The sequence below is a fragment of the Rhodamnia argentea genome, chromosome 9, assembly GCF_020921035.1.
Source record: "Rhodamnia argentea isolate NSW1041297 chromosome 9, ASM2092103v1, whole genome shotgun sequence".
NCBI classification, from domain to species: Eukaryota; Viridiplantae; Streptophyta; class Magnoliopsida; order Myrtales; family Myrtaceae; genus Rhodamnia; species Rhodamnia argentea.
Genome location: NC_063158.1, coordinates 7,453,305 through 7,470,094, shown reverse-complemented (window position 1 = coordinate 7,470,094; position 16,790 = coordinate 7,453,305). Strand labels below are relative to the sequence as shown.

Below are 16,790 nucleotides of genomic sequence, written 5' to 3'. Positions count from 1 at the left end.
AGCTTTCGCTGTTACTTGCTGCAGAGAAAAGTTCTGCGTTCGTCTCTGATCTCTCCCTGTGATTCAGCCATGAGCACCGGTGATCTCCTCAGAATCGAACCTCAAGAGCTTCAGTTCCCTTGTAAGCCTCATCGGGTTCTTTAATCTTTGAACTGCCACGTTTCTTTCTCGTGCCCATCCGATCTCCGTTCGGAGTCAACTTTTGTTCTTCTTTTTCTTTATGGGAATCCCATGTCTGATTTTGCTAATGTTTGCTCAGTGGAGTTGAGGAAGCTGATCTCTTGCTCTCTCCAGCTGTCGAATGAGACCGATAACTATGTAGCTTTCAAGGTAAAAATTTGATTTTCCACGGCTCCTAGAATCTCTTGCATATCATTTCCCTTTCCAAATCTTCGCTGTGCTCTTTTTTCTTCCTGAATTTTGAGAGCTTTTTGCACGCGTCGTCTATGGTGTTTGCAGGTGATGACGACGAAGCCGAAGAAGTACTTCGTCAGGCCTAACACTGAAATCGTGTTGCCTTGGTCTACCTGTGATGTTAAAGGTCTCTCTCTTGCTCAACTTTCGAGTACAGGCGCGCGATCGCATCATGAGAGACAATCCTTAGTTGTTCTCTCAGGTTCATGATCGATCGACTTCTTATTCTTTAATCAAACTAAATCTTTATGCCCTTGTAAGTGCTACCATGCTTACCACGCAGTTACAATGCAAGCTCAAACGGAAGCACCTCCTGACATGAACTGCAAGGATAAGCTTCTCTTCCAAAGTGTAACTGCAAGTCCGGGGGCGACCGCAAAGGATATCACGCGAGAAATGGTAATTATTGACTTGAGTTCTCTTAATGCAGAAATTAACCTAACCGAGTCTGCCGGTGTCGGATTCCAGTTCAATGCAGAACCGGGCCGCGATGTCAAAGAGTGCAAGGTGAGGGTTGTTTACGTGGCTCCCCCTCGGCCTCCATCCCGAGTTCGAGAAGGGTTTTCACCACGAGCCTCCGTTCCAGCCATTAGAAACTCGAATAACCTTGAATTCACAGCTGTGAGTGCTCGATATATCCTTAATTCTATCTTCATCCGCAATAAACCATGATGTTATAATGCTTGTTCCTTCTGCAATAGGTTAGAATACAGTGGTCACTTGTGGTTTTAGACTTCATGGGCATTTATTGAGTCGCAGGACGATTCTTTTACGTTTTATATGAACCCTTTAAGAAAATGCCAAAAAGCAGTATCTATCGTTTTTGCCACTTCCATAAGCGTTTTTCCATGGATCGATCTCTAGAGAACCGGTAGGTGAACTAGATTTTAGAGCCTCGGGAAACCCCTTTTCTTAATACCTATATTGTCCGGCTCATCTTGTATTTTCGTTTTTCCTGGGAATAGCACAGTAGTTACCCCTAGAATTGCGAAATCGTCGGTTGATTTGGAGTGGATTGGATCAAAACCAAGTTACGTCCTATAATCTTAGGCAAACTGCTTAGAATATTTGGTTGCCCTCCCAAGTTGGCAAGGCAGGGAACTCAAATGTACCATTATGTGTAGCCAGTAAAATGAGGCTAAAAGTGCAATGGGATATTTAGTGGGCCCTGGAGTGAGCTGGACTCAGACATTTGTGTGTGCAGATATCTTATGATGGGCTGGTTTGGGCCAAAATTTAGGCCCAACCTTGAGGTTCGGCTTGGGCCTGGCCTAGGGGCGTCGGGGTGGGTTCGGGTTTCGACCCTATACCCAAATCGACCGATATGAATTTCATATTTCGATAACCCCCGAATAGAAATTGGCTCAATCGAAATCGAACTGACTCGAAGATTTCCGTACAATTCGAATCGGATGGTTTGGTTTGAGTTTTATGGTGGCTCATCTTTTTGCTCAACTGTTGACTTAGTGTGGCAGTTCACCATATCATGCCATAATCGTGTTTATAATTTGCGTCAACACAAAAGTATTATGGTTTTGAATTTACAGTCAAATAATTAAATTACAATTCGACGTGCAATGTTAAGCTTATCGTATCTTGTCATATGTTTCATATTTCTTTTTGTCCGGATGATTTTCTCGTTGTATAGTGGGAAAAATGTACGAAAAGGGGAGATGACGGGGCAGCATTGAGGTGGGACACTGCCGATGTTAGAGGAGACCGCAGCAGCCCAAAGCGGACGTCAAAGTGGAATCGGAATCGGGTACAAACGTCGCCGTCCCGCTCCCACGTTCTCTCTCTCCGTCTCTCCCTTTCTCTCTCTTGCTCGCTCCGCCTTCGCTCTCTCTCTCGCCGTCGCTCGCCGCAGGGAGAGGTTCCGCCTCCGCCTCCGCCTCCGCCTCCGCCTCCGATCTGTCCCCGCGGTTCCGCCATGGGTATGGGCGATCTCCTCAGAATCGAACCTCAGGAGCTTCAATTCGCTTGTGAGCCTCTTCGGATTCTCTCATCTTTGAGCTGCTTCGTTGCTTGCTTCTCCGTGCCCGCCCGATCTCTGTTCGGCGTTCTTTTTTCCTTTTTTTACTTTGGGAATTCCGTGCCTGATTTTGCTAATTCTTTTGCTCAGTCGAGTTGAGGAAGCAGATCTCTTGCTCTCTCCAGCTTTCTAACAAGACCGACAGCTATGTAGCTTTCAAGGTGAAATTTGATTTCCTACGGCTCTGGGAATCTCTTGCATACCGATTCGCTTTGCGATTCCTCGCTGTACTCTTTCTTCTACCTGAATTTGAGTTTTTTTTCCTTTTTCTTGCATGCGTCGTTTATGGTGTTTTCAGGTGAAGACGACGAATCCGAAGAAGTACTGCGTCAGGCCTAACACTGGAATCATATTTCCTAGGTCTACCTGTGATGTTATAGGTCTATCTCTCTCTCTCTCTCTCTCTCTCTCTCTCTGTAATTTCGCGGATGGGTGAGCACGCGTCCTGAGAGACAATCCTTAATCATTCCCTCATTTTCATTATTGATCGACTTGTAGTGTTTAATTAAGCTTAAATTTTATGTCCTTATGAACGATGCCATGCTTACTTTGCAGTTACAATGCAAGCTCAAAAGGAAGCACCTCTTGACATGAACTGCAAGGATAAGTTTCTCCTTCAAAGTGTAACTGCAAGTCCGGGGGCTAGCACAAAGGATATCACACCTGAAATGGTAATGGGTGTTACAGAGACTTTGCTAACAGTGCTCACTTTGGTTCAATTTATGTAGAAATTAACCTAGTGGACGTTATTGGTGTTGGATTCCAGTTCAATAAAGAATCGGGCCACAATGTCGAAGAGTGTAAGCTGAGGGTCGTTTATGTGGCTCCCCCTCGGCCTCCATCCCCAGTTCGAGAAGGATCAGAAGAAGGTTCCTCACCACGAGCCTCCATTTCAGATAATGGAAACTTGAATAACTTTGAATTTACGGCTGTGAGTGCTTGATATATTCTTGAATTATTGGTATCTGAAATATAACACGACATCAGAGTGCTTGTTTCATCTGCAATAGATTATAATACAGTGGTCGATTGTTGTTTCAGGCTTCAAAGACATTTGATGAGCCGCAGGACAATTCATCCGAGGTGCTTTATGTTTTATGCACGCATTAAGAATTGCCAAAACAAGTTAAACTTTTTATTTTGTCATTCGGTAATTGCATATAAGTGTGTGAACATCTGCAGTTAAATCGGAAACTGCAACCTTAAGTTGGTAACCTTTACTATTAGGGATTGGCTAACCGTCCTCATTGACAACCAAACACAAAAGGCGAAAAAGGATTCCAGATCTAATGAATGAAAAAGGCAATACAACAATTGTGATTCTTCTTTGGTTCTTATTCCACTGGCTTATTGGCAATGTCCTATGTCTGACATTATCCATCATTTAGCTTGAGAGTTCATGGAAGGTAATATGATCTTTTCCTCTTCAAGATTCTTATTTATGGTTTTTCTTTTTCATTTGAACGAGGTGGATAATGAAGAACTAGTTTAAAGGAATTTTTGTATGGAAATATAAGTGTTTCTCTGGTTTTGACAGAGAGAGTTTATTTCTCCATGGACGTATAATATGTACGGATGTGGACAAACTTTTAGCCTATTAAAACAATAATTATTGGGGTGATGATGAAATAATTATGCAGATATGACTTGGTATAGCAATCTTGAATTATGGCCTTTTCAAGTTTGATTACTCATAAGTAGATTGTGGATATTTAGGAGCACATCTTTCTTATTCTCCCAAAAGGACAATAAGGTATTGTGAAGGTGGAGTGCAGAAGTTTCCTTCGTCAATGCAGTATTATCAAGAAAAAGTAATATGTATGAATGCATTTTACAATTTGCAATGTTAAGAAAGGGGAGAGGTTTGTTGTAGTGGATGGAATGGAGTAATAATAGGGACATTTCGGTTCCATGATGAAGAACTATTTTAAGGCATTTCTCATTATCAAACATGGTTGGAAGGATATGTGATTGTGTGTGGATTATACTATTACAGTTAGCTAATACGTGAGTATGTGGAAATGCTAAGATAATACTAATATGACTCGTCTTCTGTGGAAGTAGATTAAAGACTGTGGAGTTAGATTCATGAATAAAGGAAATAACTTGATTGGATGTGTCGCTTGAGTTGAGGATAGTGTAGTCAAACGTAAAAGGTGCTAAGACTCTAAAACGCCGGATCCCGAAAGCATAACAATTGCTTGCCTGAGTAAAGTAGGCATCGACTTTCTTAGGATCACTAATCAAGCAAGAATAGATCGTATTAAATCAAAGTATATAGATAGATGATGGGCAAGAAAAACATGCACTCTAACTGTAGGATAGAATGAAGAATAGCCCAATCATAATGCCATACAACTTTAGAAGAATATAGAATTTGCAACATGCTAACTTTAGCCAAAAAACAAGCAAAAGGACAGAAGATAATTTCTCAGTGGTTTCATCTCATCACCCAAATCTGCATCTCTTTCTTCCCCTCCACTCACGTAGTTTTCCACATTTTCCTCATTAATTTGCTCACTATTAACTTCTTCCGTAAAATGTGATTGTGAAGATGAGGCCTTTATTCTTGTCTCGATCTAGATTGAGATCAGATCTTTTGCTCTTGATGAGTTCTTCAGCTTGAGTTCCACATGCAACTTCACCTCAACTCATTGTCTTGCAAAAGAGGCCTAATTCTTCTTCCGATGATCGAGTCAGTGTCTGATCAAAAAGATATACCTTAAGAGCTAGATCTGAAATTGTTTGGTCGTTTTTTTACCAGTCCTAAACTCCTTTTTATGTGAATCTGCAAATGTAGACTGAGATAATCAAATATTGAATTAGATTTACCGAATAAAACTAATTGGCAATGTTTTTGTCTAATCATATTTAGTTGCTTCCTAAAGAATGCTTTGGGTTCTTTCTCATCTGGATGAATTACTTGTCAAATTTAATAGTGACCTTTGTACATTTGGAGCTGGCATTGCATAAATTTCCCATCATTTAGCTAGATGATTTATTTAAAGAGTTACTAATAACTATTTAGGAAAAAAATTGGAGGAAGCACTGACCAAATATAAGTTCTATAGCCAAGTGCGGATTACCTAGTTATTCTTTTACAGCAAGGTCCCAGCCAAATAGGCTAATGACTCTCTTATATATTGACAACTCATCCATGATTTTGTCTTGCATACTTGGAGTTAGAGCCAATCTCATTATACTCTTATATCATCCTGGAACTACATCAAACTCCAAAGTCAGATTGTCATAGACATATTGATGATTCAACAAGTGACCAGTTGCACATAATGGGTGGTGTAGCCGACAATTCCCATCTTTCATCAGTCATTTCAAATCTCCAAGAATTATCTGCATTCACTTTGAATGCTTTCCACTGAGCTCTTCCTTGTCTCTATATGTATCCCATAGCCTGTTTTCTCTCAATACCCCAAGCCCCAAGATATGTTCCAGAGGATTCAAAACTCTCAACATGTGTTCTTATGTTATTTCAAAACGACCTCGGTTTCTTCCAAATTCCATTGGCTCTTTTTTGAAAATGCTAGTTCTCCTGTTTATGTTCTTTAGACTATGAAAAGTTTTTATCAGCGTCACTTTTCATGGTCAATTCTCACCTCCAATGTACTTACTAGTATATTAGGCATATGGTTTACGTTAGTAATACTCCTGTATATAGTTGAGCTTTTTGAACTTGCTTATGTAAATTTGTAATCTCTTCATTGTTTTTTTTCTTAATTCGCTCATCCTTTTAGTTGGTGAAGGATGGATGCTTTCTTTTTATAGTGAGCAGTTGGTGGACTTCCAACCTGGGGTACTCTTGGATCATCGCAAGCTATGAGTAAACTCTGTTTGAAATATAATCTATTTGATAAATAATTGATAAATAATACAATGTTACGAAGCAAACTCCCCAGTGCATCACGAGTGTACAGAAGCAAGAAGAAGAAAAATGTTAAAGCATAATATAGTAAATAAAGGCAAAGGCAACATTTGGCTACTATTAGCCAGTACTTATTGGTCTTTGCTCAGTCATGACAGATAGCATGTGTAGCATGGATTAAGAGGCTTGCTTTAGACTGTTGAACTTGATGAGGTGAAAAGCTGCACCTGAGTGAGAAAAATAATAGGACCAGGATGGACTACATCTGGCCTTGTTGGTAGTATGTGGCGTCAGTGGTGATAGCAACTTGCGGGAATCTGGAATGTTCTTTCAATTGTATTATGACTTGATTCGTCCTTGGGGATCTTGTGAATGCAATTAGGAGTTTATTGCATTTGTTAGATTAGACATGTCGTATGTACATTACTTCGAAGACTACTTCTTTGGCCTGGCCCCAATGAAGTCTTTAGTGTACCTTATTCAGTCACTCTTACGTTGCTAGCAATAGTTGCTATCCATGATTGAAGGCCATCTAGTCAATTGCCTTAGTCTCCCTATCAACCTCGTAGTTCTGCAGAAATCAGCCTGTTCATTTGGAGTTTGAGATTTTGCCGCAACAGCATCATCTACGTCATATTTAACACTTGGCCATTTGAAAAGCACGCTTCTGATGTATGTGCGTCTTGAGACTAACGACAAAACTTTGATTGGCCAATTTATGTATAGGATATAACTGGAATGAGAAACATGTGTATTGATACATCTTCCTGATAAATTTTTTACTAGATGTGCGAAGAGCTTATATTAAAACTTGCATGCTAAGTGATTTGGCAGGTTCACATAAGATATTTAAAAGATGGTGGTCCCAGGCGAATTTCATCCAATCGAATCTGGCTGAATCGCTTAGTAAACAAGCTTTTTGTAAAGTGTCTTCAGCATTTCTCTCTTTACCATGCTCTCTTGGTGCAATTGTGCTCCTATTCATTTTCCATCCACTGAGCTTTGCACCTTCCATGTAGATGTCGGAGACCTATGAGTTGTGTCCACTTCATTCGATGAAAGCTCTAGTTGACAAAAACTATGATGGCTGTAATTTATTATGGGTGTTTTATTTTGAGGTCATTACATCTACAAATACTATACCAGGATGTGGAGAGATTGACATAGGTTTCACTTTGTTTGATAATATGTTAATTAATATGTTTTCAACCCCTAAAAGGAGACAGAAGGTATGGATCTTACATTGTACCATAGTGTACGGAAAGCAGATGTTCTAAATATTGTGCTGGGAGTGTATTGGAGCAAAGGACTCCTGAATATTGCTATGGCTTTGTATGGAGCCTCCTCAATGGAAACCTTTTTCTTGTGACAGAAAATGACTTAAACAGTTTAATTATTGCGGGATTAATAGATCTTTGAAAATTCTAATGTTGTTTCATTTGATGGCCAATTAGTGTGATTTCTTTTGTGATGCGAGTCTCAATTTGAATATAAAGCCTGTGTTGCACTGACCAAGAAATCAAAGCCCATAACTTTGACCCTTGTTATTTAACTAAGGAATTACTATTTATATGAATTGCTTGTCTCTTAGTTTGACATATTTCCTCTTGTTCCAGGCAAAGGCTCTAATTTTGAAATTGACTGAGGAGAAAAACTCAGCTATTCAGCTAAATAACAAGCTTCAACAGGAATTGGTAAGTGGTAATGTGAATGACTTTTGTTTCATTTGTTGTTCTGAAGAAGGCCTTGCCCTTGCTGTAAGGTTTAGTTTACTTCCCTTCTCATTTCGATGGAATTTTCACTAGAAATGATACCGTCTACTAAGCAATAATGTTTAAACCAAGAGTGGCATAATTGAGTGATGGTCTGAAGATGAACCTGGACAAGGCTATCTGGGCTTTTTACTACCTAGGTAATTTATGGTGAAATGTGGTGCTTAGGTGCCAGTCGTGATTTAATGGTGAAATGTGGTGCTTTTAACCTTTAAATTAGCAAGTAAAATCTATTCTAGGAAAAACGATGGGAACTAATTCTGCTGATGCAAATGTCAACCACTTAAAGATAGTGGCTTTGATTAAAAAAAAAAAGATGGTATAGTGGCTGCAAACCACTATTTTAATGTACAATGCTGGAATTGTATCAAGCTGGAAGCCAGTCATTTCATGGGAAGATCCATGTTTAATATTCTAAATCAGTCAAAAGTACTTCATATATAGGTGACCGGCATTCATAGGACAGGTCAAAAGGGGTTGGCAATTTGATGAGGAATCATGAGTATTTGAATTAATAATTGTCCAAGGAGGGATTATTCTGGCCATTTTGGAGGGGAGAGCAATGCAGATCTTCTGAGATGGACCCCAAAGAAATATATTGTCGATTGTGTCAATAAATCAGCCGTCGGTTAATTGAGTTGCTGTTGATGGATCATGATATTCATGGTTAGTCCTAGATTTTCCTTTTTGTATTCTGTTGGACTAGTTCTGTTGGCTGTTTCGTTGTCTCCTAACCTTCCAGAATTGTTAGAAGATAAAGTTAGGTCTGGCAAATGCAGGCATGGTTATGACCTAATGTTTGACTGAATATGGCAAAATATGTGGTTAAAGGGAAATAGGAAAGAAAAAGAGATTGCGCGATACATAGCATGTTTATAGATGCACTTCACCATGTGATGGGCGATGGAAATGTCTACTTCTGCGAGCAGCATACCTTGCCTTTTATTGGTCTTGCATTGATGTCTCAATAAATTTCAACAGGAGCTTTTGAAGCGACAAACCAAGAGAGGCCACGGCGGTATTTCGTTTATATACGTCGTTCTCATCGGCTTGCTTGGCCTTATCTTGGGGTATCTTATGAAGAGGACGTAACCGATTGATGATCTTGTATCCTCTGGCGCCTTTGCTCAAGAAAATTGTAGGATGGAAGAGGCAAAAAGAACGAAGCTTGTTCAAGAACCAGGGACCGCAATTTGGGTGTGAGAGCATTCTGTACCAAAGTCAGATGTATTTATCATATTTATTCAGTTCTCGAACGGTACAATCGTGTGCTAACATTACAGAGAGTTCTCTGGGAGTTGAATAGGACCTTTGTTGATGCAAAGCAAAGATTGATGACCAACTGTTTTTGGGTGATGTAGCGCGTTCGTGACTCTTTGTTCCCCTCGCCGTAGGAAGTCTAAAAAGTTCTCGCTTGCATTAGTTTTGGATGCTATGGAGAAGTTCGAGCATATATAGATTTAAACTCCGTTTGTTTTATGAAAAATAAATGATTTAAAAAAAAAAAATATTTTTTGAAAATGATCGTTTGTACTGTTTAAAATGATTAGTCAATATTTTTATTGTTGAGTAGTTTATGTAAAAATATTTATGTGGATGATAAAAATAATTTTTATTTATTTATTCTTATGAAAAATGGAAGCTATCGTATTTGAAATTCATGTGGGTCCGTGCAAAGATGGCAAGATGCTGCTTCCTAAGTTGAAGAGGCTTACGGAGTATTTCTAATCTTCTGCCTCCTAAATTTTAGGAGTGGGTGGTTTCATTCCCTCCGGATTTCATTTGAAATCTAGAATCTATCCATTCAAATAGGTTTATCATTTTTTAATCTATTCTGTTATAAGTTCGGGTTGGCTTTAGATTTTACTTAGGTCTCACTTGTATTCTTAATTGAACAATTACAGTGAATCAATATTTTCAATGATCAACATCTCTTGCTATAATCCATTAACTATAACTCATATTTAGTCACACCAATAAATATAAAATATTAACAAAGTAAAAATTTCAGTCATAAATATCACTGGAAATAGAAGTTCGGACTCATGATTGCAGATTATGCACTCATCATTGGATCACATAGAATACCGTAGGATCGCTCAAAAACATATACAAAAAAAAAAAAAATACAAACTTGTTACAAGTTTTAAGTTCTATCTACACGAAACCCGAAATCCACCCGTCAAAACAGATTCCTCAATTTTTAGAACCTAAAACCTATGCTACATACCTTAGAACTTGAAACCGAATATGTTCCCAATGGATCCGGTTTCGGGTTTTATCATCAAACCATGCTCACCCCTAGTAAATTCACATCATTTGGACTAACGGGTTGTACTTCCTTTAATCGGGGTTCGGCATGACTTGATCTGAATTTAAGAAATTTTAGTTGGGGAAGGGTTGGCATGCTGGTAATATTATTCCTGCAGGGCTTGGATAGTGGAAGCTCGAGCATATGTATATTCTTACTAATTTAAAAAAAATATTATTTATTAGTGTGTTATGGAAAAATTTATTTTGATTGGTGCAAATCATTTTCTAAAGAGTTCGAAATAATATGCCCTTTTCACTTAAAAGCGCTAAAGTTAAACATCGTCATATGGAGTTTCGATCGGGCATAATAAAAAAAAAACACACACACACATGTTATGGAGGCATATGCAATATTAAAATTGGTCATCATCCTCTTATTCAATTTGTTCCTTAAACTTTAATGTAATTGAAATGATCTTTTTATCTCATGAATCGGAACCAATTTGATTATTTTAGCTAAGTGACAATCCAACTTAATGGTGAGATTTACGGTTGGAGTCCGCGTTAAGGGGGAACGGACATCCGCAATCCATTTCAAAACTTCAAGGGGGAAACATTGCTGAAGTTGACCCCAAAAAACAAAACATATAGAAATTCACAATTAAGTGTAAAAGATTGCAGCACCCGACTGGGGCAAACATAAAAAATGAAAAAATGGGTGGAAAGAAGGAAGAAAGTTTGAAGCAGCAGAGAGAGAGACGCCATGGGGACAACGGAGTGTGAGCCGATCGAGGCTGCTCGACTTTCGCAAGGCACGTGAAAACGACCTCCGCCAAATCCCCAAGCACCGCCTCGTGAACCGGGCCGTGTCTCGCCGTCGCACATCCCCATCACCACCACCACCACCACCACCACCACAAACAAGAACATCCTCTGCACGTAAAGACAAACCGGGAACATCCCATAGCCACAAGCCAACTCCCCACAAACGTTTCCTTAATGAAAAAGTTACGAGATCTTTTTGACAGAATCATAGAGAAATGACTTCGGGAAAGGGGTCGGTTCTTCTCCAAACCCTTAGGGCAACGGGAGCCATTTCAGATGGACCAGAAACCAAGAGCCAATGGTCACCGGCAAGGGAAGCCAGCAAAAAGAAAGAGGAAAAATAAAAATAAAAATTAAAAAAAATACGAATTTTTTCATAGAAATATTTAAAAATTATTCACGCTAGCGCCGACGGTGCCATGTTAGCGATTTTCGGTCAATAAGACTGATCGGCAAGAGTTGAAAAGGTTCATAACTGAATCGGCAAACTTAAAAGGGTTTATGATGGAATTGGCAAAAGTGTGAAATGTTTAGGACTTTTTTGATAATTTTTCTATTCCAAACCTATTTTGGAACATATTTGGAACACAAATATAAATTTGTTCTAGAAAAAGGTTTAAAACGGAATTAAGAAGTAAAAATTTTCAGCTGTTTTATTTCTAGAATATAAATGATAAATAGGAATTCTTCTCATCACTCATTCCCTCTCTCTCATGTCCCGGTCGCCGGTCCACCAATCCTCGGTCCGCCGTCCGTCGGTCCCTGGTCTACTATCTCTTAGTTCTTTCGATTGTCGGTCCTCCAGACGCTGTCCGTCGATCCACCACACACCGGCTCGTTGGCCACCAATCGTCGATTGTCGGTCCGCTGGTTGCGGTTTACAGTCCACTTGTTCGTTGGTCCGCCGGCCCTTGGTCGCCCATCCGCTTATTGCTGGTTGCCATGAGTAGTCCACCGGTTCGTCGTCTGCTGGCGACCACCCTAGAAATTTTATACTATTATCAAATGAATTTTAATTTCAAAAATAGAAATTTTGTGTCGTTATCAAATGCGTTTATCTGTTTAGAAACTCGTCTAGAAATTAAAAATAGAAAAATTTATTTCTAGCCATAAATTGATTCCAAAAACAGGATAGTTATTATTCGCGTACTAAGTGATCGGGCGAAAAGTTTTGATATTAAAGTGAACGCCATACGAAAATCATGTCACATTTAGTGTTCTTTTCCCATATAATGCCTTGGTTAAATTCATGCCTACAAAATGTTGATGTGGCACTAGCACTGTCAAGTAATCGTTAAAATGTCCATGTTCGTGTTTGCCGTGTTCTTCTAGAATTAGGCCGTCCCGCCATGCAAACAACAATAGTTCGGATTGAACTAAAATTCTTTATTTTAGAAGTTTCAATTTCTCAATCGCCATAGGCCGCCATTATTTCCAACATACACCACCCTAAAAGACTTCAAAATCACCATATGGATCGACTGTCGTCGTTGCACCATTGCCACCGCTTATCGACCTCACCGCTGCCAACCATGTTCTGACTCACCACAGCCATCACCCGCCACCCAATCTCCACAGATCCGGCCTCACTGCCACTAAACCACGCGTAGTCTCAACACCATCAACTCCGGTTGACATCACCATCGCCACCACCACCACCACCACCACCACCACCACCACCATACTCTTTCTCTCTCTCTCTCCAAGCCCAACAAGTCTGGCAGTGTGACGAAACCGGATCTAAAGTCATGGAGATCATGTAATTAGAGGTGAGAAATTGGTCAAAACCCCACTTTTTAAATATGAGTTACTCATATTTAGTTGTATATATGGATGGGGTAGAAATTTAAACAATGAGTTGTTTTAGTTTCAGGATAGAAAATCTCAACTAGATACGGGTTTTTTGACGGGTTTGGACCATACCCACCTCCTCGTATCTCTGTTGAAGTGCAGCAAGTAATGACAAAGATTGAGGCCTTGCAGACCAAACCTGCTAAAGTCCCCTTTCGAAGCTGAAAAACCAGACTAGTGGAGAGCCAGTCGGGCGTCTTCCTCGACAATTATCCGACTATCAATTGATGAGAGGATACCGTAAGTTGACCGAATCCTAACGAACAAGGGGGAAAAGTGTCCAAAAAGTCCTAAACTTTTTGTATTTGTGCTAATTTAGTCCTAAATTTTTTACATTTGTGCCAATTGGATTCATCTAAACAATTTTGATCGAAAATCGCTGACGTGAATATGGGTATGTTAGAATATATTATATGTGAGCTTTATTAATTGTTATTGTAATTAATTATTGATATAAAAAAAAAAGATAAAAAGGTTTCCTAATCCTAATTGGATATGAGGCTGGATAGTATGGGCTGAGATAACCTTTATCCATAATGAGAGAATATGTTAAAATCTCTATAAATAAAGCTCAAGTCTCTCCTCCAAACCCTAATGTCTACATAACCTCACATAAAGAGTCGTTAGAAAACGATACGTGAGGGGCCGTCTCATTGAAGCCAGTGATTAAGAGGGTTCATAGAGGAGAAGCTCTTGAGCATTAGATCGTTGCAAATTCCACATCAAGAACGATAGATTCGAAGCAAGGTGCATCAATTCTTCTACTTTATAAAACTGTGATTCACATATCTATTTGTGTTATTCTTGGGTTGCTGCATAAGGATTAAAATTGTAGCTCATAGGGTCGTCCTATATGGCACGGTCGGCGCTGACGTGGACATTTTTATAAATATTTATAACTATTTTTCATATATATATTTGTTATTTTTTAGTATTTTTTGGTTTTTTCTTTTTTTATTACTTTTTTTTGTTTTTTCGGACAGAGAGCCGATGAGGGTTAGCACTTTTATACCGTGAGATCAAATTATTGGTAGCATTTTTTACCAATTGTTTTAGAAATCTACATATATAGAAAATTTATTTTTAAGATAATAGGAGAATTGTCTTCTAACATGGTATCAAAGTAAGGTTCGGCCCAAAATTTGTTTCGCATATGAGGTTCTCAATTAGTCAATTTCATGTGTCGTTCTCGATTTGATTTACACGTGAGAGATGATGTTAAAGTATGTTAGAGAACTTAGCAAAATGTTGGCTGGATAATGCCACACATGGGGAATAAGTTCAGAAGAGTTGGAATGTAAGGAAAGGGCGAAGAGACAACTGTAGAGTCAAAAGACTTCTTGTCGGCGATTGCACAGAAGTGTAGTATCACGCATTTGTAATGTCACACATGAGGATATTGTCGGTGCTAGCCCTATCACTTAAAGGGGGTGAATATGTGATTTCAATAAAATTTAGAAATTAATGCGGAATTTAAATGGATAAGCTCAGAGCTTAGTTTAGAATATGATTGCTAACAAGATCCGAGGTGTCCTCGGATGTGGTGGTGTGCACAATTCAACTATCAAATTAAAAAGACAATGAGATCAAGGGATAGAGAATTTGCACAGAGAATTTATAATGGTTTAGCTTTGTTCAAGCCTACGTTCACTTCTTCACGATAGCAGCCGAGCTGGATTCCACTAGTGAATAGTTTATAGGTTACAACTCAATGACGAATCTTGAGTCAATAGACTTCTTATCTAATACTGACATATTAGAAAGAACTCCTCTAAGTATTACAATGTTTGGATCAAGAGCATATGAAGGATGTGAAACTCTTTTGATATTAGAATTTAAGATTCTACACTCTCATGTCCACTTTTCAGCCTCAAGGTCTCCTTTTATATTCATCCATCTCCAACTGCTTATTGCAAGATCTTTAGAGGATCACTATCCAAACTTTTCGTATGGACGAGATTTTATACAAAGAATTTCGTATCCGTAGAGGATAACCAAAAAAAGAATCTTCTGTTAGATCAAATCGCCCATACAATTATGAGCTGAATTTCCAAAAGATAGAAGTTTTCATAAGGTAAGTCACCCATGTCTCCCTTAATCCATGTCTTTAAATGATCTTTGTGATTGATAATATCCAAGAACGAATTCAGTTTGATTTACTAGCTGTTGTGACAATATAATATTTTAATTGTATTATCATGAAGATATCTCTTGATAATCTGATCGTTGCACATGAAATAAGCTTGAGTTGTGTGACATCGTCCAAGCTCCTCTAAATATTCCGAGTCTTGCTTACCAGATTCAATCCTATGTAATTTATTGCATACATATTACGACAATCTGCAAAACAAGTATTTCATTGCATTAACTCAGATATAAGAGAATATGTATTATTTTGTCAACTTCAAAATCAATTGAGGATTTTTTCTCAACAGATATAACTCATATCAAGAACTTTTTTTTTTCTTGAAGTAACAGAATAGAATCAAATAATTTACAATCAGCATATTAATTCAAAAGATATTCTATTCGAACATTGTTGACACCTAAACTTTGATTTCCAAAAATTCATAAAATGAGAGTTAGTCATAATTCTCACAAATAATAATAATAATAATCTTCATGCATCGCATTTTTATTTTTCGTCAAGCGCATCATCTGCATTTAGGGTCATAGATAAATTAATTGAGTTTGACTTGACAAACGGCCGGACCGGACTCGATCTAAGATTTTTAATTGAACCTACAAGGTGTGCCGAATTGACCTATTTCTTGAGCACAATTCTATTCATTCAAGCTTGTTTTAATCATTAAGGCTTTTAATTAAATATTCATTATTTAGAAATAGCCTTAGTTTGAGCTTGAGAATTCAGGACGAGCCCATAATTGAGTTAGAAATCCGACTGGGGGCTGGTTCATGAAGGAGCCGAAATTTCTAATGGGTATAAACCTCAAATTCAGTTCAATTCAGCCCTTATGATTATATGAGGCTTCAATTGATTAGCCATTTAATTAATCTAGACCCTAAAGCATTGTCCCAAGCCCACGTAGACATAGGGATTTCGCCCATTATCACTCTCATCATCCCTTGGCAGAAATATATCTAGGAGAATAGGGCTTCTCAAAATTCAAACCAAATCAAGAGTTTTATTAGCTTGGAATTCTTATCTTAACTAAGAGTTTTATTGATGTGGGAACTCATGATCCAATGGCTAATAACAACTCCTAGGATAGCTAGGATTGCTCATCTAATGGCTCTCAAGAAGTCCTACTCCTACTAGAAGTAGCCGTGCCTAGCTCTATATAAACGAGGGCTCGCTCGCGTTCGGGTCATTGGGCGCGCATCAGAATTTTCGTCACTTGAGAGCTAAAGGGAGGTTCCAAGAGTTTGACTCTCCTAACCATTCGTGATCAAGCTCCGCCGTGCGTTCATGATCAAGCTCCACCGTCCGCTGTCGAAGCCACCGATCCGCAACATCAATTCCTTGAGTTAGCTGCTGTCCCGACAAATTCAAATAGCTGTTCAGCCCCCCTTTTTGCGTCACTGATCCAGCACTATTTCAGGATTATTTAGCCTGATTTTTGGCCAATATTCAGTCACTGACTTGAGTGTTATTTGCTGTCGTAGCGCTCAAACTTTAGAGCTCCAATTTGTTCAAGAAGGAGACTGTTTTAGGGGAAATTTACAGCTTGCGCGCTCTGGAAATTGGCATTGAAAAGGTATGATTTTTCTCTAGTTATGGTTGCAATTCATGCATTGCTTT

At 38.7% G+C, this 16,790-nt stretch overlaps 1 protein-coding gene across 1 annotated transcript; it reads left to right on the top strand.

The window, feature by feature from the left end:
• The first annotated feature begins 54 nt into the window (after window positions 1–54).
• Window positions 55–9,500, top strand: LOC115744350 (vesicle-associated protein 1-1-like). Its single transcript, XM_048285504.1, has 12 exons — window positions 55–121; window positions 260–330; window positions 460–541; window positions 698–921; window positions 2,063–2,396; window positions 2,537–2,607; window positions 2,745–2,826; window positions 3,002–3,117; window positions 3,213–3,377; window positions 3,488–3,529; window positions 7,943–8,020; window positions 9,080–9,500. Exons 1-12 carry the CDS (start codon window positions 70–72, stop codon window positions 9,188–9,190), a joined length of 1,428 nt encoding a protein of 475 aa, XP_048141461.1. The 5' UTR covers window positions 55–69; the 3' UTR covers window positions 9,191–9,500.
• Window positions 9,501–16,790: the final 7,290 nt, after the last annotated feature.

Bases quoted from the DNA above. Each gene is read 5' to 3' on its own strand.
- LOC115744350 (XM_048285504.1), top strand. From the start codon at position 70: ATGAGCACCGGTGATCTCCTCAGAATCGAACCTCAAGAGCTTCAGTTC. The intron at 922-2,062 runs GTGAGGGTTGTT...CTCGTTGTATAG, and splicing joins GCGATGTCAAAGAGTGCAAG to TGGGAAAAATGTACGAAAAG. The intron at 3,378-3,487 runs GTGAGTGCTTGA...TTGTTGTTTCAG, and splicing joins ATAACTTTGAATTTACGGCT to GCTTCAAAGACATTTGATGA.